The sequence below is a fragment of the Salvelinus alpinus genome, chromosome 2 (assembly GCF_045679555.1).
Source record: "Salvelinus alpinus chromosome 2, SLU_Salpinus.1, whole genome shotgun sequence".
In the NCBI taxonomy this organism is placed as follows: Eukaryota; Metazoa; Chordata; class Actinopteri; order Salmoniformes; family Salmonidae; genus Salvelinus; species Salvelinus alpinus.
In genome coordinates this window covers 103,651,732-103,679,059 of record NC_092087.1, presented here as the reverse complement: position 1 = coordinate 103,679,059, position 27,328 = coordinate 103,651,732, and the positions used below count along the sequence as shown (strand labels likewise).

The 27,328-nt window shown below is 42.8% G+C and overlaps 1 protein-coding gene across 1 annotated transcript in view; it reads left to right on the top strand.

Moving 5' to 3' along the window:
• Positions 1-494: 494 nt before the first annotated feature.
• LOC139542056 (zinc finger protein 420-like) overlaps positions 495-27,328 on the top strand; it is a 44,259-nt gene continuing 17,425 nt past the window's right edge. The window contains exons 1-4 of the mRNA XM_071347056.1: positions 495-1,040; positions 1,483-1,580; positions 1,707-1,884; positions 10,746-11,593. Coding sequence (XP_071203157.1) covers positions 824-1,040; positions 1,483-1,580; positions 1,707-1,884; positions 10,746-11,593 — 1,341 coding nt within the window. The 5' untranslated portion in view covers positions 495-823. The remainder of the gene's footprint in view (positions 1,041-1,482; positions 1,581-1,706; positions 1,885-10,745; positions 11,594-27,328) is intronic.

The window sequence follows — 27,328 nt, the reverse complement described above, 5'->3', positions numbered from 1 at the left end:
AACCTGTTTCCCCCCTTCATCTACACAGATTGAAGTGGATTTAACTAGTGACATCAGTAAGGGATCATAGCTTTAGCCTGTATTCACCTGGTCAGTCTAAGTCATGGAAGGAGCAGGTGTTGTTAATGTTTTGTTGACTCAGTGTATAGCACTACAGACAATCAAGTGCTATTTGCATGTGATGCATTTGCTCTGTTGTTTACAGGATGATTTGTATCTTATAGAGCGTGGCTTTAAGGGAATAGTATGGTGACATCTAGATAAAAACGAATGTGAAAAATAAACAGAGAAAATGTGTATTAATAACACACTACCTATTCATATAAGTATTTATTCATCATCTACATATTCATATTGAGCTTCTACGTCTGTGTACAGGAACGTATTATTTGGAAGAGAAAATATATCAGCTTATTGTAAAATTATTATGACGTTCTTTCCAATACAAAAAAGTGTAGTAACTATTGTTTCCAAACTGCGTTACCCACTCCAGCCAGCAGACGGCGATGTGCGTCTTTCAGGTGTTGCTTCTTGCGTGACGTGTCATTTTCTGGACCGGACGCTTATTCAGGAACAACAACGCGGATACTCTTTCAACCACCTCGGTAGCTTGCTAGCCAACATAAAACTGAAAGGTTTACGTTTTAGACCATGTTTGTGTACATTAGCTAATCCCAGTGTTTTAAACAAATTTCGGTTGACGTATCAACTGCTTAACTTTAACCTAATTTGCTTGTTCAATTTGCAAACTTGTTAAAGATTGATACTGAGCCTAGCACTAGGCTAGTCGCTAATGCTAGCTAGCTAGCTAACATCCCTGACCATGAGCTCACCAAACTACTCTTCCCTTGCTAATGAAGAGGGGGTCTGCTGTATGGAGAAAGAATCTTTCAGAATGAAAAAGGAGGAAGAGGAGGCTGTTATAGTGAAAGAAGAGAAAGAACCTTTTAGAGAGGAAGAGGATGCTATCTCAATAAAGGTGAAGGAGGAAGACGTTTTGGGAGTGAAAGAGGAGGAGACAGAAGATCCGATTAACACCAGTGAGTACTTTCTTAAAAGCAGGGGCACAAACTATGCAGTTGTTGAACTGTGGGGGCGTTCTACTGAAGTTCTATATTTTAATATGTTGTTCAGTACTGTATAAATTGTTAACGGTTCGATCTGCCATTGGTACATTTTTTGTTGGGACTTTTCAATTAGATGTATTGAATTCTCCATGTGGTCTATATTAAAGTTCCCCTCATCTAATATAACAGGCTTTTAAAATTCAATATTGGTGCATATTTTCTACTTAAAATATCAAAGGGATGCAAAAGTCACCCATTTTGTGGAACGACCCTTTTACATTTGCATCACAAAGAACATTTTAGGAAATCATGATGAAAGTGGCCATTTTAGACATATTCATGCCTCTTGTAAGACTCTAAGATTGCAATAGATGGTCATAAGTTTACCATCTGTTTGATGTCCTCGTTCACACAGGAGAGAGACATGACTATCGTGGATCCTCTGGGGAGCCTCAACAACATCCTGATGCTGACGAGTCAGAGAAGAGTCTCTCCAGATCAGAACACCAGATGGTACAGCTTGGTCTGGTCTAGCATACAGCTTGCTCTATCGGGGTCTGGGCTGGGTTTCTGTAAAACACTTTGTGACATCAGCATCCATAATGATATGTGTCTGTGTCCCCTCTTTGTGGTTACCAGGACAACGCTAGCCCTTCCTCCCTCCCGGAGTCCCCGTGCCGTGCCTGTCCCGGTAGCGCCTTACTGCTGGGTATGAAGAGGTTGTCTGTGCTGCTGGTGGACTGCAGGAAAACAACGGGGCTGAGTGGAACTGTGAGAGGAGGAGAAGAGAAGAAAAGATCAGATTTGACACATCAAAGTAAGTTCTGTAGTTCAGTTTGAACAAATAAATAGATCTGCCCACTGGTATCTGTTACCAGGACAACCAGCAGAGGTCTGTTAGTCGACAGGAAGATAGACTGGTATCTGTTACCAGGACAACCAGCAGAGTTCTGTTAGTTGACAGGAAGATAGACTGGTATCTGTTACCAGGACAACCAGCAGAGTTATGTTAGTTGACATGAAGATAGACTGGTATCTGTTACCAGGACAACCAGCAGAGTTCTGTTAGTTGACAGGAAGATAGACTGGTATCTGTTACCAGGACAACCAGCAGAGTTCTGTTAGTTGACAGGAAGATAGACTGGTGGATATGGATGTTATGAATATCATAACACTGAAAAAGGATTCTGCCAATGAAAAGAGAGAAACCAATAGACCATATAAAACCTTGATGAAAGTTCGTTTTGGAGAGAAAGTTTCAATGATCCGTTGTAAGGTGCTTGTTTTACAAAAACTTTATCTTAAAACATTATGGATGTTACATTGCCTGTCCCAGTCAACCCCCCTATCTTTACAAGACTGTAGAACAGGCAAACTAAACTCCAGACACTGTTAATGAATTAACTAATACTGGAGGAAAGCTGTGATCAGGCTGCCCACTCAAGAGAAAGCTTCAAACTGTAACCAGTGCCGTCAACCTGGTTCAGGTTATCAATCAACCTACCAGGGTAGTTACAAACAGTAAAGAAATGAAATCATCAACATATTTTGATCATATCTTTACTAATGCTGCAGAAATTTGTTTGAAAGCAGTATCCAGTTTCATTGGATGTAGTGATCACAATATAGTAGCCATATCTAGGAAAAGCAAAGTTCCAAAAGTCTGGGCCTAATGTGCTATATAAGAGGTCATAAAATTGTTTGTAGTGATTCCTATGTTGTTGATGTTGTTAGGTTCTTTTTTTTCACAGTAAATAACTCACGGACACTAGAGAAGCTTTAACCAAGTTTAATTATTCCCAAAGGTTATGTACATCTGTAATTCAGACATCCCAACATTTGTTCCATCCAGATATATATCTCACTTAAGACACTCCTCCTTCTCTCCAATCCTTACATCTTATGGTTCCACAGGAAGAGAGTAAAGAGGGTAACAGGATACCAGCAAATTGAGAAATCATGTGACTAAACTGGATAAAAAGAAGAAACTACACTATGAAACAAAGATAAATGACATGAAGAATGATAGTAAAAATCTTTGGAGCACCTTAAATGAAATTCTGGGCAAAAAAATCAACAATGACGTGTCACTGGTGTCTGACAACGTGGATGGAAAATTGAGGATAATAGCGGCCGATATTGCCACTTCTATTCGCATTATCTTCAATTTAAGCCTACTAGAAAGTGTGTTCCCTCAGGCTTGGAGGGAAGCTAAAGTCATTCCACTACCCAAGAATAGTAAAGCTCCCTTTACTGGCTTAAATAGCTGACCAATCAACCTGTTACCAACCCTTACATTTAAAAAAATAAATTGTGTTTGGCCAGATACAATGCTATTTTACAGCTAACAAATTGAGACTTTCAGCTTATAGGGAAGTTCATTCAACAAGCACAGCACTTACAAATGACTGATTGGCTGAGAGAAATTGATGATAAAAATATTGTTGGGGCTGTTAGACTTCAGTGTGGCTTTTGACAGTATCGATCATAGTCTGCTGCTGAAAAAAACGTATGGCTTTACACCCCCTGCTATATTGTGGATAAAGATAATTAAAAAAAAATGTAAACTTTATTTAACTAGGCAAGTCAGTTAAGAACAAATTCTTTTTTTCAATGACGGCCTAGGACTGCCTTGTTCAGGGGCAGAACGACAGAGTTTTACCTTGTCAGCTCGGGGATTCGATCCAGCAATGTTTCGGTTACTGGCCTACCGCTTTAACCACTAGGCTACCTGCCGCCCCAGAGCTACCTGTCTAACAGAACACAGTGTTCTTTAATGGAAGCCTGTACAACAAAATCAAGGTAGAATCAGGAATTCCCCAGGGCAGCTGTTTAGCACCTTTTTCCAATCTTTACCAACAACATGCCAATGACATTTGAGTTAAGCCAGTGTGTCTATTTATGCGGATGACTCAACACTGTACACGTCAGCTACTACAGCGACTGAAATGACTGCAACACTTAACATAGAGCTGCAGTTAGTTTCAGAATGGGTGGCAAGGAATAAGTTAGTCCTAAATATTTCAGATTACCTTAAATTACATGGCCTACTATGCTAATTCTGTAGCGGTATTGTAAGAGGGGGGTAAAGATAAAGATTTTGTTGGTGCGCCAGGCAGGTATTAACTCTAGTTATTAAAGTTAGTTATTATCTAGTATAACATTATTATTGTTATTAAATATTATTAAAACCAAAAGGATGAGAGTAGAATAGATAGAGTAGCGCTTCCAGACACATTCTAAACATGATGGAGTCTTAAAGGAGGACTGTAGCATCTAATGATGAAACATTATGGAGTCTTAAAGGAGGACTGTAGCATGGAGTCTTAAAGGAGGACTGTAGCATGGAGTCTTAAAGGAGGACTGTAGCATGGAGTCTTAAAGGAGGACTGTAGCATGGAGTCTTAAAGGAGGACTGTAGCATGGAGTCTTAAAGGAGGACTGTAGCATGGAGTCTTAACTTCTTATGGCTGCAGGGGCAGTATTGAGTAGCTTGGATGAAAGGTGCCCATTTCAAACGGCCTCGTACTCAATTCTTGCTCGTACAATATGCATATTATTATTGGATAGAAAACTATTGGATAGAAAACACTCTCAAGTTTCTAAAACCGTTTGAATTATATCTGTGAGTAAAACACAACTCATTTTGCAGCAAACTTCCTGTCAGAAAGTGAAAAATCTGAAATCGAGGCTCTGTTCCAGGGCCTCCCTATTCATTTGCTTGAAATCTATTAGTATACATGCACTTCATACGCCTTCCACTAGATGTCAATAGGCAGTGAGAGAAGAAATGGAGTGTATAGCTTGATCTGAGGTCAAAAGAGAGGTCTTGGAATGACATGACCCCAATTTCCTTTGTTCAGGAAGGCGCGGGTAGGACATCAGCATTGGCTTCTGAAAAGCTTTCCTTATAGACGGCTAATTTCTCCGGCTTTGATTTTATTTGATAAATGTGACAATATCATCGTAAAGTATGTTTTTTCAATATAGTTTTATCAGATTATTGAACGTTTTTCGGGAGTTTTGGCGTGTTCCGTTCTCTGCGTTTGGTGGTGATGGACAGCTTCGCGCCACTTGGCTAGCTTTGGTTGCTAAATCGACATACGAAGAGGACATTCTAAATCCAAACTACGATTTATTCTGGACAAAGGACCCCTTGTACAAGATTATGATGGAAGCTCACCAAAAGTAGGACCCATTTATGATGTTATTTCGTATTTCTGTCGAAAATTTTTAGTATTATATTCCGCCCAGATTTTTGGCGCTGTCTCGCTATAACGTAAGCTGTATGTCGTACTAAAGTTATTTTTAGAATTCTAACACGGCGATTGCATTAAGAACTAGTGTATCTATCATTTGCTGTACAACATGTATTTTTTTGTAAAGTTTATGATAAGTTATTTGGTCAGAATAGATGAGTGTCAGAAATATATCCGGAGATTCTGGAAAAAAGTTGCTACATTTTCACAATGTATACCCACGGATTTCAGCTCTAAATATGCACATTTTCGAACAAAACATAAGTGTATTGTATAACCTGATGTTATAGGACTGTCATCTGATGAAGTTTGTCCAGGATAGTGAAAAATTATATATCTTTTGCTGTTTTTTTGCGATTGCTAACTTTTGCTGCTGATAAATGGGTTGTGTTTTTGGCTATTGTGGTAAGCTAATATAATGCTATATTGTGTTTTCGCTGTAAAACACTTAAAAAATCTGAAATATTGGCTGGATTCACAAGATGTTTGTCTTTCATTTGCTGTACACCATGTATTTTTCATAAATGTTTTATGATGAGTATTTAGGTATTTCACGTTGGTCTCTGTAATTGTTCTAGCTGCTTCGGTGCTATTTCTGATTTGTAGCTGCAATGTAAAACTATGATTTATACCTGAAATATGCACATTTTTCGAACAAAACATAGATTTATTGTATAAGATGTTATAAGACTGTCATCTGATGAAGTTGTTTCTTGGTTAGTGACTAATTCTATCTCTATTTGGTCGGTTTTGTGCAAGCTACCTGTGCTGTGAAAGAAATGTCTGTGCTTTTTTGTATTTGGTGGTGAGCTAACATAAATATACGTGGTGTTTTTGCTGTAAAACATTTAAAAAATCGGACATGTTGGCTGGATTCACAAGATGTTTATCTTTCATTTGCTGTATTGGACTTGTTAATGTGTGAAAGTTAAATATTTCTAAAATATATATTTTGAATTTCACGCCCTGCACTTGGACTGGCTGTTGTCATATTGAGCCCGATTTAGGGCTTGCAGCCATAAGAAGTTAACCTTTTGTCAATACGGGGGCGCTGTTTCCACTTTGGGAAAAATTGTGCCCAAATTAAACTGCCTCGTACTCTATTCTAGATAGTACAATATGCATATTATTATTACTATTGGATAGAAAACACTCTCAAGTTTCTAAAACTGTTTGAATTATATCTGTGAGTGAAACAGAACTCATTTGGCAGCAAACTTCCAGACAGGAAGTGAAAAATCTGAAAACGATGCTCTGTTCCAGGGCCTGCCTATTGAATTGCTTTATATTTATGGATTTGCATGCACTGCATACGCCTTCCACTAGATGTCAACAGGCAGTGGAAGGTGGAATGGGGTGTCTAGCTTGATCTGAGGTCGAACAAGAGCTCTTGGAATGACGTGTCCACAATTTCCCTTCTCTACCTAGGCGCGGGAAGGACCTTCCCATTGTCTTCTGATAAGCGTTCGGTATACACGGCTAATATCTCCGGCTTTGTTTTTATTTGATACATCATAAAGTAGGTTTTTTCAACTGAGTTTTATCATATTATTCAACGTTTATCGGGAGTTTTGGAGTTTTACGTTCTCTGCGTCAGGTGAAGATGGACATCTTCGCGCCACTTGGCTAGCTAAGGTTGCTAATTCGACAGGAGAGAAGGACATTCTAAAACCAAACAACGATTTATTCTGGACCTAGGACTCCTTGTACAAGATTCTGATGGAAGCCCAGCAAAAGTAAGAACAATTTATGATGTTATTTCGTATTTTTGTGTGAAATGTTTAGTCCTATTCTCCGCCCTTTTAGCGGGCGCTGTCTCGCAATAACGCAAGCTGTATGTTGTACTAAAGTTATTTTTTCAAATCTAACACAGCGGTTGCATTAAGAACCAGTGTATCTTTCATTTGCTGTACAACATGTATTTTTTAGTAAAGTTTATGATGAGTTCTTTGATTAGATTAGGTGACTGTCCAAAATATCTCCGAACAATTTTGTGCATTTTGGCTACGTATTCACAATGTAAAACCAAGATTTGTACCTCTAAATATGCACATTTTCGAACAAAACATATATGTATTGTGTAACATGATGTTATAGTGATTAATTTTATATCTTTTGCTGGTTTTTGCGAATGCTATCTTTGCGGTGAATGAATGAATAAAATAATGTCTGTGGGTATAACAGAACTTATTTGGCAGGTGAAACCCCGAGGACAAACCATCCAGGAGGAATTTTTTGTTGTTGAGGTGACTCTGTTTTCAAATGGCTTTGTGTGGCACTTTTCTGTGGCACTTGGTTGCAGTTCCTATTGCTTCCACTAGATGTCAACAGTCTTTAGAAATTGGTTGATGTTTTTCTTTAGAGAAATGAAGAAGTACGGCTATTCAGAACGAGGGTCCAGCCTAGTGCTCTCTAATGTTTTGATGCGCGCTCCAGGTCAGGCGCTTCACGTTGTTTTTATCCGGTATTGAACACAGTTTATCCCATCTTAAATTTTCTCGATTATTTACATTTTAAAATACCTAAAGTTGGATTAGGAAAGTTGTTTGAAATGTTTGGACAGCGTTTGCAGGTAACTTAACTTATTAGATATTTGTAGTCATGCTGGGTGAGTTGGAACCTGTGTTTTTTTTAATCAAACGCGCCAAATAAATGGACATTTTGGAGATATAACGATGGAATTAATTGAACAAAAGGACCATTTGTGATGTTTATGGGACATATTGGAGTCCCAACAGAAGAAGCTCTTCAAACTTAAGGCACAAATTATATAGTTATTTCTGAGTTTGTATCGCACCTGGCGGGTTGAAATAGGATTGTCATGTGTTTGTTTGATGGGGTGCTGTCCTCAGATAATCACATGGTTTGCTTTTGCCGTAAAGCCTTTTTGAAATCTGACACGGTGGCTAGATTTTTACCTGTTTGGGCTGCAGGGGCAGTATTGAGTAGCCAGATAAAATGTGCCCATTTCAAACGGCCTCGTACTCAATTCTTGCTCATACAATATGCATATTATTATTACTATTGGATAGAAAACACGCTCTAGTTTCTAAAACCGTTTGAATTATATCTGTGAGTCAAACAGAACTCATTTGGCACAAACTTCCTGACCAGGAAGTGGAAAGTCTGAAATTGAGGCTCTGTTTTTCTTCCTGCCTATACATGGGCATGAAACGTAAGAGTCTACGTGCACTTCATAGACCTTCCCCTGGATGTCAAGAGGCTGTGAGAGAAGAAATTTCGTGTTTATCTTGGTCTGACGTGGAATACAGGCTCTTTGTATGACGTGTCCCTCATTTCCGGTACTCTGAGGAGCGCGCGGTGGACAGTGGGATTGCCTTCTGTTTAGCTGCCGTTATGGACGACTACTATTTCCGGCTTTGATTTTATTTGATACATGTGACCATATCATCTTAAAGTATGTTTTTTCAATATAGTTTAATCAGATTATTGAAATTTTTTCGGGAGTTTTGCCGTGTTCCGTTCTCTGACTTTGTTGACGATGGAGCGATTCGTGCCACCCGGCTAGCGCGCGTGCTAAATGAAGAGGGAAAGTGTCCGTTCTAATTCCAAACAACGACTGTTCTGGACAAAGGACACCTTGTCCAACATTCTGATGAAAGATCAGCAAAAGTAAGAAACATTTTATGATGCTATTTCATATATCTGTCGAACATGTTGTACTAGTCGCCGGCGGCCAACGTTTGGGTACTCTAGCTATAACGAAGCTGCATATCGTAATGAAGTTATTTTTTAGAATTCTAACACTGCGATTTCATTAAGAACAAATGGATCTATCATTTCCTATACAACATGTATTTTTTAGTTATGTTTATGAATAGCTATTTGGTCAGAATATGTGTGTCAGAAAAAGTGTCAGGAAAAATCCGGACGTAGTGGGGAAAAGTAGCTAAGTTAGCACACGGTGTAACCATTGATTTCAGCTCTAAATACGCACATTTTCGAACAAAACATAAGTGTATGTATAACCTGATGTTATAGGACTGTCATCTGAGGAAGAAAATCAAGGTTAGTCAAAAATTATATATCTTTTGCTTGTTTGTTACGATCGCTTACTTTTGCTACTGGGAAATTGCTTGTGTTTTTGGCTATTGTGGTGAGCTAATATATACCTATATTGTGTTTTCGCTGTAAAACACTTAATAAATCGGAAATATTGTCTGGAATCACAAGATGCCTGTCTTTCAATTGCTGTACACTATGTATTTTTCAGAAATGTTTTATGATGAGTAATTAGGTATTTGACGTTGGTATCTGTAATTATTCTGTCTGCTTTCGGTGCAACTTCTGATTGTAGCTGCAATGTAAACTATGATTTATACCTGAAATATGCACATTTTTCGAACAAAACATAGATTTATTGAATAACATGTCATAAGACTGTCATCTGATGAAGTTGTTTGTTGGTTAGTTTGGTTGGTTCTTGGTTAGTTAGATTGGCTTTGTGCATGCTACCTGTGCTGTGAAAAATGTCTGTCCTCTTTTGTATTTGGTGGTGAGCTAACATAAATATACGTGGTGTTTTCGCTGTAAAACATTTAAAAAATCGGACATGTTGGCTGGATTCACAAGATGTGTACCTTTCATATGCTGTATTGGACTTGTTAATGTGTGAAAGTTAAATATTTAAAAATATATATATTTTGAATTTCGCGCCCTGCACTTGAGCTGGCTGTTGTCATAAGTGTACCGGCGTCGGGCTGCAGCCATAAGACGTTAATGTGTTTGAGCCAATCAGTTGTGTTGTGACAAGGTAGGGGTGGTATACAGAAGATAGCCCTATTGGGTAAAAGACGAAGTCCATATTATGTCAAGAACAGCTCAAATAAGCAAAGAGAAACAACAGTCCATCATTACTTTAAGGACCATCACAGGAATGGAAAGCCCAGAGTTACTTCTGATGCATAAGTTCATTAGAGTTACCAGCCTTAGAAATTGCAGCCCAAATAAACGCTTCACAAAGTTCAAGTGCTTTGTATCTTGTGCTTTGTATTTTCGACGTAAAAACAAGTTTTGGACTTCCACACAAAATTACTTCTTTAGTTATTTTATGTTTAAGGAAGTGTGTAGGTCACATTCTGTATCATACAGCTATGAAAGTTATATATTTAGAACCACCTGCTTGATTGGAATCTAGCGACGTCTGTGTCTTCAGTGTCCTAGAATTGTCTAGTTTGTGTTCTGACTTGTAAAACAGGATGAATAAAATAAGTAATGTAAACATAGCAGTAATTGCCAGGAAGCTCTACATTTGTTTTAAAATCACACTATAATTGTTAAAACTGGCCTCAGGTTATTGAGAGATCTGATTTAGGATTTACCCTCGTAGCAAGGTTGTTTTATCATGTGGAGGTTTCATTCGGGTCTCTATTTAAAAATAACACAGTGTTTTTGGCAGGAGAACGACCAGACTCAGAGGAACCAGAGCCAGGGACGTCCGAACCAGCAAGACGACACCAGTTCTCCCACTTTAGAAAGGGTTGTAACCGGTTATGGAACCTGAAACAACACAAGAAAATACACACAAGGGAGAAGCCTTACCACTGCTCCCAGTGTGGAAAGGGTTTCAATCACCCAGGGCATCTGAAACGGCATGAGATAAAACACACAGGGGAGAAGCCTTACCACTGCTCCCAGTGTGGGCAGTGTTTCAAGCGGTCAGGGGAGCTGAAACAACATGAGATAAAACACACAGGGGAGAAGCCTTACCACTGCTCCCAGTGTGGGCAGTGTTTCAAGCGGCCAGGGTCTCTGAAACAACACGAGAGAATACACACAGGGGAGAAGCCTTACCACTGCTCCCAGTGTGCACAGTGTTTCAGCCAGAAAAGAAGCCTGACCCAACACGAGAGAATACACACAGGGGAGAAGCCTTACCACTGCTCCCAGTGTGGAAAGGGTTTCAATCAGCCAGGGTCTCTGAAACGGCACGAGAGAATACACACAGGGGAGAAGCCATACCACTGCTCTCAGTGTGGAAAGTGTTTCAGCCGTTCAGGGGAGCTGAAACAACATGAAATAATACACACAGGGGAGAAGCCTTACCACTGCTCCCAGTGTGGAAAGGGTTTCAATCAGCCAGGGTATCTGAAACGGCACGAGAAAATACACACAGGGGAGAAGCCTTACCACTGCTCTCAATGTGGAAAGTGTTTCGGCCGTTCATGGCAGCTGAAACGACATGAAAGAATACACACAGGGGAGAAGCCTTACCACTCCTCCCAGGGTGTAAAGGTTTTGCCCATTTAGGAAGCCTGAAAGAACGCATGAGACTACACACAGAGCAGAAGGCTTAGAAATTGCTCAGACTGGGAAAACATATTACTCATCACAGTCACTTAAACGTCATGAGAGAATCCACACATAAGAGAAGAATTACTTGTATATTGATATTTCACATCTCATTGACTTAAAATTCATCAGAGAACATACACAGTGCTCCCATTGTCTTATATTGTTGACTGATAATGTGTTTACTTGTTTTTACCATATGAAATTAAATGGTACAAGGTATACTCAAACATATATTTGTTTGTTTTTATTAGAAAACATGAATTTAATATGGAGTATGTCAGTTTGAATATAGAGGAGATCAGATTCCATGTGTTTAAATGGTCCTTTTTAAAACTCTTTGTGTGTGTTTATCTGGGTGTGTCATTCCTCCAGCACTACAGATAATACAGTGATATTTGGATGTGATGCATTTGTTCCATTGTTTACATTTGCATTGTTGGCCCACTGATGATTTAATGAAATTCAAATATTCAGACTGTAACGGAAAATGTTAATTGTATGTGTGTCCACATAACTGATTATGTGACTAACCTTGTGAAACTGTCCTATTATAATCTCCTGTTCTTGGGACCATCATCCTGTGTTGCAAACCAGCTGCACCTGCGTCCTTGTATGAATAAAGTCCCTCCCAGGAACAGGAAACTATAAAGATATGTGCTCATCACCCAATGCTTCAGGAATTCAGACTGTCTACACTGCGGTGTGTAACTCTGTTATTCTCTCTGAGCTCAGAAATAAAGAATCTTGGTTTGACTTGGACTCCAGCAGATCCTTATTTTATAATATCCACCTCAACTCTCCCACGGATTGCTGTTTATCATTGTCTCAATGAAGAGTTCCTCGTTCAACTTTTCTGGGGGCAATTACAAGCCTCCCACTGGTTGAATAAACGTTGTTTCCACGTACTTTCAACAAAACAAATCCATGTGATGATGATAGATGTAGAAAACTGATTGGATTTGTAAAAAGCCATCAACATCAGTTATTTTTAGTTATTTTTCATCCAACTGGCAACCTAAATCCAATGACAGGTGACATTTTGTGTTGATTTCATGTTGAATTCACTTTAGTTGACGACTCAAAGAAATGTAAATAGAAACTAGATTTTGAACTGACGTCTGTGCCCAGTGGGCTGGTTTGAATAAGTAGTAGGTGTTGGATCAATATCCACCTTAGTAGCTAAGTTTCCATGCAATTTGAGACAGATTTTCATGTGAATATTCTAAAATCTGCATAAAACAATATACGCATTTTCCCACCAGAAATGTTTCTATCAAACATACTCATTGCAGATAAATGGCTTTGCGTGACAAAACTTAAATATAAATATTTGAGCATAAAGGAGTTTCCACCGCCATTTCTCGCTTAAACATTTTTACTGACACAAAAAGACCCCACCATGTAAAACGAACTAACATATCGTCTGTCGGCTTTTATAAAACCTGTTTCCATCAGCCTGGTCATTACTTTTGAAATGGTTGGATCAATATCCACCTTCATGATATGGATGAAGCCTGATTTGGAATGTCTGAGTAGTTCTATCTGATGTCATAATACACCCCTCTGATAATGAAGTTATATTTTGAATGTCTGAGTAGTTCTATATGATGTCATAATACACCCCTCTGATAATCAAGTTATATTTTGAATGTCTGAGTAGTTCTATATGATGTCATAATACACCCCTCTGATAATCAAGTTATATTTTGAATGTCTGAGTAGTTCTATATGATGTCATAATACACCCCTCTGATAGTGACACATTTGCTCCATTGTTTCCATGTCAGTTGGTTTCCCACTCTGATGATTTATATCTAACAGAGGGGTTTTAAATGAATATTAAGGTGACATCTTAGTGGGGCTTTAAATAAATAGGATTATTAATCATAAACTCCTACAGATACAATACACTGCAGCTTTGACATCAAGAAGAGAATAGGCTGATGGGTGGTGGTGCTACTATATAGGTAAGGCTGTTCAATATGAATGTTCAATACACACAATAGGTTGACTGGGGGGGTGATGTACCACAGTCAAAGTCCTGCAATAAGAGCTAAGAGACTAATATTTGTGTAAACTATATAAACTGTTTACAATTTGGCTCATGCATCCTCCCTTCTCTCCCCTGTAATGATTCCCCAGGTTGTTGCTGTGAATGACAATGTGTTCTCAGTTGACTTACCTTGTTAAATAAATCATGACATGTGAATGAACAAGCCTTTTCATACTTTATAACATGGCTATATACAATGCCTTCAGAAAGTATTCAGACCCCTTGACTTTTTTCCACATTTTGTTACATTACAGCCTCATTCTAAAATGTATTAAATCATTTTTTCCCCTCATCAATCTACACACAATATCCCATAATGACAAAACAAAAACAGGTCTTTAGAAATTGTTGCAATTTTTTTCAGACCCTTTACTCAGTACTTTGTTGAAGCACCTTTGGCAGCGATTACAGCATTGAGTCTTCTTGGGTATGACGCTACAAGCTTGGCACACCTGTATTTGGGGAGTTTCTCCCATTCTTCCCTGCAGACTCTCTCAAGCTCTGTCAGGTTGGATGGGGAGCGTCGCTGCACAGCTATTTTCAGGTCTCTCCAGAGATGTTAGACCGGGTTCAAATCCGGGCTCTGGCTCGGCCACTCAAGGACATTCAGAGACCAGAGACTTGACCCGAAGCCACTACTGCATTGTCTTGGCTGTGTGCTTAGGGTTGTTGTCCTGTTGGAAGGTGAACCTTCACCCCCAGTCTGAGGTCCTGAGTGCTCTGGAGCACATCAAGGATCTCTCTGTACTTTGCTCGGTTCATCTTTCCCTTGATCCTGACTAATCTCCTAGCCCCTGCTGCTGAAAAACATCCCCACAGCATGATGCTGCCACCACCATGCTTCACCCTAGGGATGGTGCCAGGTTTCCTCCAGACGTGACGCTTGGCATTCAGGCCAAAGAGTTTAATCTTGGTTTCATCAGATGAGAGAATCTGGTTTCTCATGGTCTGAAAGTCCTTTTGGTGCCTTTTGGCAAACTCCAAGTGGGCTATCATGTGCATTTTACGGAGGAGTGGCTTCCGTCAGGCCACTCTACCATAAAGGCTTGATTGGTGGAGAGGTGGAGAGATGGTTGTCCATCTGGAAGTTTCTCCCATCTCCACAGAGGAACTCTAGAGCTCTGTCAGAGTGACCATCGGGTTCTTGGTCACCTCCCTGACCAAGGCCCATCTCCCCCGACTGCTCAGTTTGGCTGTGCCGCCAGCTCTAGGAAGAGCCTTGGTGGTTCCAAACTTCTTCCATTTTAGAATGATGGAGGCCACTGTGTTCTTGGGGACCTTCAATGCTGCAGAAATGTGTTGGGACCCTTCCCAAGATCTGTGCCTCGACCCAATTCTGTCTCGGAGCTCTACAGACAATTCCTTCTACCTCATGGCTTGGTTTTTACCCTGACAGTCTCATATAAAGGGTCTGAATACTTACTGTTATGTAAAGGTATATTTTTTATCTTTAATAAATGTTTCTAAAAACCTGTTTTTGCTTTGGAATTAGATGTTTTATATTTAACTAGGCAAGTCAGTTACATTTACATTTAAGTCATTTAGCAGACGCTCTTATCCAGAGCGACTTACAAATTGGTGCATTCACCTTATGATATCCAGTGGAACAACCACTTTACAATAGTGCATCTAACTCTTTTAACGGGGGGGGGGGGGGGTTAGAAGGATTACTTTATCCTATCCTTGGTATTCCTTAAAGAGGTGGGGTTTCAGGTGTCTCCGGAAGGTGGTGATTGACTCCGCTGACCTGGCGTCGTGAGGGCGTTTGTTCCACCATTGGGGTGCCAGAGCAGCGAACAGTTTTGACTGGGCTGAGCGGGAACTGTACTTCCTCAGAGGTAGGGAGGCGAGCAGGCCAGAGGTGGATGAACGCAGTGCCCTTGTTTGGGTGTAGGGCCTGATCAGAGCCTGAAGGTACGGAGGTGCCGTTCCCCTCACAGCTCCGTAGGCAAGCACCATGGTCTTGTAGCGGATGCGAGCTTCAACTGGAAGCCAGTGGAGAGAGCGGAGGAGCGGGGTGACGTGAGAGAACTTGGGAAGGTTGAACACCAGACGGGCTGCGGCGTTCTGGATGAGTTGTAGGGGTTTAATGGCACAGGCAGGGAGCCCAGCCAACAGCGAGTTGCAGTAATCCAGACGGGAGATGACAAGTGCCTGGATTAGGACCTGCACCGCGTCCTGTGTGAGGCAGGGTCGTACTCTGCGAATGTTGTAGAGCATGAACCTACAGGAACGGGTCACCGCCTTGATGTTAGTTGAGAACGACAGGGTGTTGTCCAGGATCACACCAAGGTTCTTAGCACTCTGGGAGGAGGACACAATGGAGTTGTCAACCGTGATGGCGAGATCATGGAACGGGCAGTCCTTCCCCGGGAGGAAGAGCAGCTCCGTCTTGCCGAGGTTCAGCTTGAGGTGGTGATCCGTCATCCACACTGATATGTCTGCCAGACATGCAGAGATGCGATTCGCCACCTGGTTATCAGAAGGGGGAAAGGAGAAGATTAATTGTGTGTCGTCTGCATAGCAATGATAGGAGAGACCATGTGAGGATATGACAGAGCCAAGTGACTTGGTGTATAGCGAGAATAGGAGAGGGCCTAGAACAGAGCCCTGGGGGACACCAGTGGTGAGAGCACGTGGTGCAGAGGCAGATTCTCGCCACGCCACCTGGTAGGAGCGACCTGTCAGGTAGGACGCAATCCAAGCGTGGGCCGCGCCGGAGATGCCCAACTCGGAGAGGGTGGAGAGGAGGATCTGATGGTTCACAGTATCAAAGGCAGCCGATAGGTCTAGAAGGATGAGAGCAGAGGAGAGAGAGTTAGCTTTAGCAGTGCGGAGCGCCTCCGTGACACAGAGAAGAGCAGTCTCAGTTGAATGACTAGTCTTGAAACCTGACTGATTTGGATCAAGAAGGTCATTCTGAGAGAGATAGCAGGAGAGCTGGCCAAGGACGGCACTTTCAAGAGTTTTGGAGAGAAAAGAAAGAAGGGATACTGGTCTGTAGTTGTTGACATCGGAGGGATCGAGTGTAGGTTTTTTCAGAAGGGGTGCAACTCTCGCTCTCTTGAAGACGGAAGGGACGTAGCCAGCGGTCAAGGATGAGTTGATGAGCGAGGTGAGGTAAGGGAGAAGGTCTCCGGAAATGGTCTGGAGAAGAGAGGAGGGGATAGGGTCAAGGGGGCAGGTTGTTGGGCGGCCGGCCGTCACAAGACGCGAGATTTCATCTGGAGAGAGAGGGGAGAAAGAGGTCAAAGCACAGGGTAGGGCAGTGTGAGCAGAACCAGCGGTGTCGTTTGACTTAGCAAACGAGGATCGGATGTCGTCGACCTTCTTTTCAAAATGGTTGACGAAGTCATCCGCAGAGAGGGAGGAGGGGGGAGGAGGATTCAGGAGGGAGGAGAAGGTGGCAAAGAGCTTCCTAGGGTTAGAGGCAGATGCTTGGAATTTAGAGTGGTAGAAAGTGGCTTTAGCAGCAGAGACAGAAGAGGAGAATGTGGAGAGGAGGGAGTGAAAGGATGCCAGGTCCGCAGGGAGGCGAGTTTTCCTCCATTTCCGCTCGGCTGCCCGGAGCCCTGTTCTGTGAGCTCGCAATGAGTCGTCGAGCCACGGAGCAGGAGGGGAGGACCGAGCCGGCCTGGAGGATAGGGGACATAGAGAGTCAAAGGATGCAGAAAGGGAGGAGAGGAGGGTTGAGGAGGCAGAATCAGGAGATAGGTTGGAGAAGGTTTGAGCAGAGGGAAGAGATGATAGGATGGAAGAGCAGAGAGTAGCGGGGGAGAGAGAGCGAAGGTTGGGACGGCGCGATACCATCCGAGTAGGGGCAGTGTGGGAAGTGTTGGATGAGAGCGAGAGGGAAAAGGATACAAGGTAGTGGTCGGAGACTTGGAGGGGAGTTGCAATGAGATTAGTGGAAGAACAGCATCTAGTAAAGATGAGGTCAAGCGTATTGCCTGCCTTGTGAGTAGGGGGGGAAGGTGAGAGGGTGAGGTCAAAAGAGGAGAGGAGTGGAAAGAAGGAGGCAGAGAGGAATGAGTCAAAGGTAGACGTGGGGAGGTTAAAGTCACCCAGAACTGTGAGAGGTGAGCCATCCTCAGGAAAGGAACTTATCAGGGCGTCAAGCTCATTGATGAACTCTCCAAGGGAACCTGGAGGGCGATAAATGATAAGGATGTTAAGCTTGAAAGGGCTGGTAACTGTGACAGCATGGAATTCAAAGGAGGCGATAGACAGATGGGTCAGGGGAGAAAGAGAGAATGTCCACTTGGGAGAGATGAGGATCCCAGTGCCACCACCCCGCTGACCAGAAGCTCTCGGGGTGTGCGAGAACACGTGGACACGTGGGCAGACGAGGAGAGAGCAGTAGGAGTAGCAGTGTTATCAGTGGTAATCCATGTTTCCGTCAGTGCCAAGAAGTCGAGGGACTGGAGGGAAGCATAGGCTGAGATGAACTCTGCCTTGTTGGCCGCAGATCGGCAGTTCCAGAGGCTGCCGGAGACCTGGAACTCCACATGGGTCGTGCGCGCTGGGACCACCAGGTTAGAGTGGCAGCGGCCACGCGGTGTGAAGCGTTTGTATGGTCTGTGCAGAGAGGAGAGAAGAGGGATAGACAGACACATAGTTGACAGGCTACAGAAGAGGCTACGCTAATGCAAAGGAGATTGGAATGACAAGTGGACTACACGTCTCGAATGTTCAGAAAGTTAAGAACAATTTCTTATTTACAATGACGGCCTACCGCTGAACAGTGCCTTGTTCAGGGTCAGAACAACAGAGTTTTACCTTGTCAGCTCAGGGATTCGATCCATCAACCTTATGGTTACAAGCCCAATGCTCTAACCATTAGGTGACCTGCCACCCCAAATGATGGGCTATTGTTTGTAGATTGCTGAATATATATATATATTTTTAAATCCATTTTCAAATAAGGCTGTAACGTAACAAAATGTGGAAAAAGTCAAGGGGTCTGAATACTTTCCGAATGCACTGAACAAACATCACATTGAATTTTCACCTCACTTTTGAAAAGCTCCATGAGGAAGAAAGGATTCCCAGATGATCTTTTAGATGTTCTGTCTTCAGGATGTTCTGGGTTGTTGCCTGTTGGAGAGGGGAGGGGCAGTTGAGTGAGCTGGGGCCTTTTATGGCCCTTCCTCTGGGAGCCTCTCAGCTTGTGACATGATGAGAGAGAGTGAGAGAGGGCCTACCTGTAAGATATTTTGTGCTATAAACGTACTTCTATTTGAAGAGATTTTTGACCATTCAGGGACCTAATCTCAAACACTAATGAAAACATGAAAAAATATTGTCCACACGAAAGACTGAATTTGGTAATAAAAATGATTTTTGACAAGTTATATGCATGAAAATAAAGATGTTGACAATATAGGGGGTGCTGTTTCAACTTTGTAAAATATCGTTCCCAAATTAAACTGCCTCGTATTCAATTCTTGCTCGTACAATATGCATATTATTATTACTATTGGATAGAAAACACTCTCTAGTTTCTAAAACCGTTTGAATTATTTCTCTGAGTGAAACAGAACTCATTCTGCAGCACACTTCCTGTCAAGAAGTGAGATTTCTGAAATCGAGGTCTCTGTTCCAGGGTCGGTTTATAAATTCCCTTGTAAGCTTTGGGGCTACATGCACTGCATACGCCTTCCCCTAGATGTCAGTAAGCGATGAGACTTTGAATGGAGTGGATAGCACCATCTGGGGGAGTATAAAGCCTCTTGGAACGGAAGGACCGACCTTTTCGACGCGGGGCCTGACGCAGGAGGGACACCAGCATGGCGTCCTGAAAAGCTTTCGGTTTAGCAGTTCTATATCTCCGGCTCTGATTTAATTTGTTTTTTGTCTTAAAAACTTCATAAGGTAGTTCATTTAAACCGACTTATAGCAGTTTATATCAGTTTATTACGATTTTCTGGAGTTTCTTTGTCAGGCGTTATCGCGAGTTGGGCACCTCTCCGGTACATCGCTGGCGTAAGCAGCTAATTCTACAGGAGTAGAGGACATCTTTCAACCAAAAGACGATTGTTCTGGACAAAGGACCACTTGCCCAAGATTCTGATGGAAGCTCATCAAAAAGTAAGAGCTATTTATGATGTTAATTCGTATTTCTGTGGAAGAATGTAAAAAAAATTGTCCGCCATTAACTTCGGCATGGTCTCGCTGTAACGCACGCTGTATGTCGAGTAACGTTAATTTAAAAAATCTAACACAGCGGTTGCATTAAGAACTAATGGATCTTTCATTTGCTGTCCAACCTGTAATTTTTAGTCAAGTTTACGATTAGTTATCGATTAGATTAGGTGCCTCTCCAAGATGGCGCCGGACAGATTGCTTCAAGTTTGGCTACAATTCACATTGTATAACCACGATTTGTGCCGCTAAATATGCACATTTTCGAAAAAATCCTATATGCATTGTGTAATATGATGTTACAGGACTGTCATCTGATGAAGTATATGAAGGTTAGTCAAAAATTATATATCTTTTGCTGGTTTGTTAGGATCGCTAACCTTTGCTGCTGGTAAACGGCTTGTGTTTCTGGCTATTGTGGTAAGCTAATATAATGCTATATTGTGTTTTCGCTGTAAAACACTTAAAAAATCTGAAATATTGGCTGGATTCACAAGATGTTGGTCTTTCATTTGCTGTACGCGGTGTATTTTTCAGAAATGTTTTATGATGTGTATTTAGTTATTTGACGTTGGCCTCTGTAATTATTCTGGCTGCATCGGCACTATTTCAGATTGCAGCTGCAATGTAGAACTATGATTTATACCTAAAATATGCACATTTTTCTAACAAAACATATGCTATACAATAAATATGTTATCAGACTGTCATCTGATGAAGTTGTTTCTTGGTTAGTGACTATTTATATCTTTATTTGGTCGAAATTGTGATAGCTACCTATGCAGGAAAAAAATGGTGGGAAAAAAAAGTTGTGTCTTTTGCTATCGTGGTTAGCTAATAGATTTACATATTGTGTCTTCCCTGTAAAACATTTTAAAAATCAGAAATGATGGCTGGATTCACAAGATCTGTATCTTTCATCTGGTGTCTTGGACTTGTGATTTCATGATATTTAGATGCTAGTATTTACTTGTGGCGCTATGCTAGGCTATGCTAGTCAGCTTTTTTACTGATGAGGGTGCTCCCGGATCCGGGATGAGTACTAAGTAGAGGTTAATAAAAATGTGACATTTTGGAGAGTTTTTTGCAGACTATATGAGAGGCCTAAGCCTTGTTGTGGATACATGTCTATAAAGAATGACTGGTATAAGATATCAGCTCCATTTTTGGGGCACATGTTGACAAGATGTTGGGGAATCACTGGAGGGGAATATTGACCAACTGAGCATCTCAGTGTACAGCTCAATAAACACAATAGTAGTTTTGTTACATTCAGTCTTCTGTGATGAAGTGTCATATTGGGATGTAAACTCAAATATGTGTACATTTAAACTGTATCTGACATGGTACTGGTGTCTTCTTTTTTAAAGCCCATAACCATGTGTGTGATGTGTCAACAAAAAAGGGCACCCCCCCATGAAAAGATCCTGCGACAGAAAGCTGCACAATATGTTGAGTAAAGTATTTTGTTAACCATGACTATATCCAACCCTACTCCATGTGTTGCCACTATCATGTATCCTACCATGACTATATCAAACCCAACTCCATGTGTTGCCACTATCATGTATCCTACCATGACTATATCCAACCCTACTCCATGTGTTGCCACTATCATGTATCCTACCATGACTATATCAAACCCAACTCCATGTGTTGCCACTATCATGTATCCTACCATGACTATATCCAACCCAACTCCATGTGTTGTCACTATCATGTATCCTACCATGACTATATCAAACCCTACTCCATGTGTTGCCACTATCATGTATCCTACCATGACTATATCCAACCCAACTCCATGTGTTGTCACTATCATGTATCCTACCATGACTATATCAAACCCTACTCCATGTGTTGCCACTATCATGTATCCTACTTGGCTGAAGCTTTGATCCAATGGAAGAAGTATTGAGGATTAGGGAGGTTAAAGGTCACTTCAGGATACAGCTGTTACTCTACAACAGTAAAAATGTGTACTGTTGGGGGTACTGGAGGACAAGCATTGGGAAACACTGCTTTACACTCTCCTAGATAATGTGTTACTGTTGGGGGTACTGGAGGACCAGGATTGGTTAACACTGCTCTACACTCTCCTAGATAATGTGTTACTGTTGGTGGTAATTGAGGACCAGGATTGGTTAACACTGCTCTACACTCTCCTAGATAATGTGTTACTGGTGTAGAGAGGAGTAGGATTGGTTAACACTGCTCTACACTCTCCTAGATAATGTGTTACTGGTGTAGAGAGGAGTAGGATTGGTTAACACTGCTCTACACTCTCCTAGATAACGTGTTACTGGTGTAGAGAGGAGTAGGATTGGTTAACACTGCTCTACACTCTCCTAGATAATGTGTTACTGGTGTAGAGAGGAGTAGGATTGGTTAACACTGCTCTACACTCTCCTAGATAACATGTTACTGGTGTAGAGAGGAGTAGGATTGGTTCACACTGCTCTACACTCTCCTAGATAATGTGTTACTGGTGTAGAGAGGAGCAGGATTGGTTAACACTGCTCTACACTCTGCTAGATAATGTGTTACTGGTGTAGAGAGGAGCAGGATTGGTTAACACTGCTCTACACTGTCCTAGATTATGTGTTACTGTTGGTGGTAGTTGAGGACCAGGATTGGTTAACAGTGCTCTACACTCTCCTAGATAATGTGTTACTGGTGTAGAGAGGAGTAGGATTGGTTAACACTGCTCTACACTATCCTAGATAATGTGTTACTGGTGTAGAGAGGAGTAGGATTGGTTAACACTGCTCTACACTCTCCTAGATAATGTGTTACTGGTGTAGAGAGGAGTAGGATTGGTTAACACTGCTCTACACTCTCCTAGATAATGTGTTACTGGTGTAGAGAGGAGTAGGATTGGTTAACACTGCTCTACACTCTCCTAGATAATGTGTTACTGGTGTAGAGAGGAGTAGGAAGGATGCAGTCTCAGGTTTGGAAAGACTGAATTTATTTCAGCACCAACAGATCAAAGCGGAACAAAACCCAAACGTGGTTGTGCTCAAATTATATCTTCATTAACAAAAAGGCACAGGGTGAACTATATAAAGTACTCAGGAAATAATCGGAGAGATTCCTCTCAGGAAAAAAAGTAACATTTACAATGACCGACAAAAGACAAAATGTCAGAGGGAGTGTATATATACAGTGATAGAGGGGCGATTGGAACCAGGTGTGTGTAATGATGACGAGACAAGTCCGGGGGTTGATGAGTGAAGGGCGTTTGACAGCAGTAGGTTCGGCAGCAGCTAGAAGGCCGGGGGTTGATGAGTGAAGGGCGTTTGACAGCAGTAGGTTCGGCAGCAGCTAGAAGGCCGGGGGTTGATGAGTGAAGGGCGTTTGACAGCAGTAGGTTCGGCAGCAGCTAGAAGGCCGGGGGTTGATGAGTGAAGGGCGTTTGACAGCAGTAGGTTCGGCAGCAGCTAGAAGGCCGGGGGTTGATGAGTGAAGGGCGTTTGACAGCAGTAGGTTCGGCAGCAGCTAGAAGGCCGGGGGTTGATGAGTGAAGGGCGTTTGACAGCAGTAGGTTCGGCAGCAGCTAGAAGGCCGGGGGTTGATGAGTGAAGGGCGTTTGACAGCAGTAGGTTCGGCAGCAGCTAGAAGGCCGGGGGTTGATGAGTGAAGGGCGTTTGCCAGCAGTAGGTTCGGCAGCAGCTAGAAGGCCGGGGGTTGATGAGTGAAGGGCGTTTGACAGCAGTCGGTTCGGCAGCAGCTAGAAGGCCGGGGGTTGATGAGTGAAGGGCGTTTGACAGCAGTAGGTTCGGCAGCAGCTAGAAGGCCGGGGGTTGATGAGTGAAGGGCGTTTGACAGCAGTAGGTTCGGCAGCAGCTAGAAGGCCGGGGGTTGATGAGTGAAGGGCGTTTGACAGCAGTAGGTTCGGCAGCAGCTAGAAGGCCGGGGGTTGATGAGTGAAGGGCGTTGGACAGCAGTAGGTTCGGCAGCAGCTAGAAGGCCGGGGGTTGATGAGTGAAGGGCGTTTGACAGCAGTAGGTTCGGCAGCAGCTAGAAGGCCGGGGGTTGATGAGTGAAGGGCGTTTGACAGCAGTAGGTTCGGCAGCAGCTAGAAGGCCGGGGGTTGATGAGTGAAGGGCGTTTGACAGCAGTAGGTTCGGCAGCAGCTAAAAGAACGGGGGTTGATGAGTGAAGGGCGTTTGACAGCAGTAGGTTCGGCAGCAGCTAGAAGGCCGGGGGTTGATGAGTGAAGGGCGTTTGACAGCAGTAGGTTCGGCAGCAGCTAGAAGGCCGGGGGTTGATGAGTGAAGGGCGTTTGACAGCAGTAGGTTCGGCAGCAGCTAGAAGGCCGGGGGTTGATGAGTGAAGGGCGTTTGACAGCAGTAGGTTCGGCAGCAGCTAGAAGGCCGGGGGTTGATGAGTGAAGGGCGTTTGACAGCAGTAGGTTCGGCAGCAGCTAGAAGGCCGGGGGTTGATGAGTGAAGGGCGTTTGACAGCAGTAGGTTCGGCAGCAGCTAGAAGGTCGGGGGTTGATGAGTGAAGGGCGTTGGACAGCAGTAGGTTCGGCAGCAGCTAGAAGGCCGGGGGTTGATGAGTGAAGGGCGTTTGACAGCAGTAGGTTCGGCAGCAGCTAGAAGGTCGGGGGTTGATGAGTGAAGGGCGTTGGACAGCAGTAGGTTCGGCAGCAGCTAGAAGGCCGGGGGTTGATGAGTGAAGGGCGTTTGACAGCAGTAGGTTCAGCAGCAGCTAGAAGGCCGGGGGTTGATGAGTGAAGGGCGTTTGACAGCAGTAGGTTCGGCAGCAGCTAGAAGGCCAGGGGTTGATGAGTGAAGGGCGTTTGACAGCAGTAGGTTCGGCAGCAGCTAGAAGGTCAGGGGTTGATGAGTGAAGGGTGTTGGACAGCAGTAGGTTCGGCAGCAGCTAGAAGGCCGGGGGTTGATGAGTGAAGGGCGTTGGACAGCAGTAGGTTCGGCAGCAGCTAGAAGGCCGGGGGTTGATGAGTGAAGGGCGTTTGACAGCAGTAGGTTCGGCAGCAGCTAGAAGGCCGGGGGTTGATGAGTGAAGGGCGTTTGACAGCAGTAGGTTCGGCAGCAGCTAGAAGGCCGGCAACGCTGAACGCCTGAGCTGGACAGGAGGGGGAGCCAAAGCGAAGTCTGGTGTGACATAATGAGAGAAAATCAATAGAATATTTAATATATTTTCTCAAATTCCGTTTTCTCCGTTTAGTAATTTTCCAGGTTTCTGATTTGTTTCTGTTTTTCAGTTTTTCGCTCTCAAAATCACATTGTTAATAGAAAAACAACAAAAGGAGACCACTTTTGTCGTCTGAGAAAAATCTAAGACATTTTCATTTTTGGGTGTAGATACCCTTTAATTCAAGTGGCTCCAGCAAGAGCCTTGCTTGGTTGGTGGTGTCTCTGTAGCACACATGTGATTGCAGAGTTTGCTGAACAAATCACAACTGGATTGATGCAAATAATCATGATATCATTCTGCCAGGTAGGCATAGACTACTTTGTAGTTAACTTTGTAGTTAATTGTCAAGGTTTGTGGGAAAACTTTTCCATCAACCAGAAGATGGTTGTCATTAGCATCATCGCTAACAGCTACACATAGTGGTAGACAAATGCACTCAGACAGGGGCATTTCCTGGCTGTTTCCTCTTCAGAAAGTTGAAGGAAAATACATATCACTTAGGCGAATTTAACAACTACTTGCAGGCAGTGGGTTCAGAATATCTATGACAAAAAAATAATACAAATTATACCACCAACCAAAAGGGCACTTTCGAGACTGTAAGGGCAAAGGGGCATGTGGTCTACACAGGTAGAGTCCTATCTGTCCATGTTGCCTTTTGGAAAGTGGGCACTGCTTTATGTGCTAACACCAACACTCACCTAAATATCCCATATGCCACTGGGTGGGAGAAGTTTTCATTGTTTTTGGGCAGAATTATGTGAGGTGTTGTTAGCGATGAGCCTTGGTCAATTTGACGAGGATGGTATATTCCAAGCTAATGTCGCCCTCTTCAATCTGTCACCTAATCCTCTTCAATCTGTCACCTAATGGGCAGGTCAGCCCTGGAGGAAGGTTTTGGCTCTAAGAAGTAAGATAACATAACATCTGGTTGTTTTTAAATTACTTTTTTTGACATTGCTTTATTTTTGTTCCAATCTGTGTTACCCACTCCAGTCAGCAGATGGCAATGTGAATATTTCAGGTAATGCTTCTTGCGTGACGTATAATTTAATGGACGGGGCGGGAGGCTTATTCAACAGCGACAAAAAGGCCTCTGATTCAACCAACGCGGTGGTTTGCTAGCGAACATAAAACCGGAGCATTTAAGCTCTTTAGACTAATCTTGTGTATATTAATCTTGGTGTTTAGAACACAATTCTGTTTACGTATCTACTAGTTCATTTTAACGTAATTTGCTTCTTAAATTAGCGAATGTGTTAACTTCATACTGCACCAGGCTAATCGCCCAGAGCATAAACTCACTAAACTAGACGGAGAAAAGAAGTTCTGGTGAAAGGAGAGGAAGAAGCTTTCAGAATGAAAAATGAGGAAGATTCCGTTACATTGAAGGAGGAGAATGTAGTGAAAGAAGAGGAAGAACCTTTTGGAGTAAAAGAGGAAGAGGAGGCTATCTCAATAAAAGAGGAGGAAGACGTTTTGGAAGTGAAAAGGGAGGAGGAGGAGTCAGAATATCCGATTACCATAAGTGAGTACTGTCTTAAAAACAGGGGCACAAACAGCAGTTGTTGAACTGTGGGGTTTTAAAGGGGGATTCTACTGAAGTTCTACACTTGAATATGTTGTTCAGTACTGCCATTGGTACATATATTTTTTTTAATTAGATTTATTTCATTCTCCATGTGGTCTATATTAAAGCGCACTTCATCTTGTATAACAGGATTTTACAATCCAATTCTGGTGCATAATTTCGACATAAAATATCAAAGGAATGGGGCCTCCCGGGTGGCGCAGTGGTCTAGAGCCGCAGTGCTAGCTGCGCCACCAGAGTCTCTGGGTTCGCGCCCAGGCTCTGTCGAAGCCGGGCGCGACCGGGAGGTCCGTGGGGCGACGCACAATTGGCCTAGCGTCGTCCGGGTTAGGAAGGGTTTGGCCGGTAGGGTTATCCTTGTCTCATCGCGCACCAACGACTCCTGTGGCGGCCCGGGCGCAGTGCACGCTAACCAAGGTCGCCAGGTGCACGGTGTTTCCTCCGACACATTGGTGCGGCTGGCTTCCGGGTTGGATGCACGCTGTGTTAAGAAGCAGTGCGGCTTGGTTGGGTTGTGTTTCGGAGGACGCATGGCTTTCGACCTTCGTCTCTCCCGAGCCCGTACGGGAGTTGTAGCGATGAGACAAGATAGTAACTACTAACAATTGGATACCATAATTGGGGAGAAAAAGGGCGTAAAATGTAAAAAAAAATTAACTGCCCGAGTTACATCAGGAACGCACAACCCCTCCATCAGTGCTCAGACAGCCTATTGCGGACAAAGAGAGAG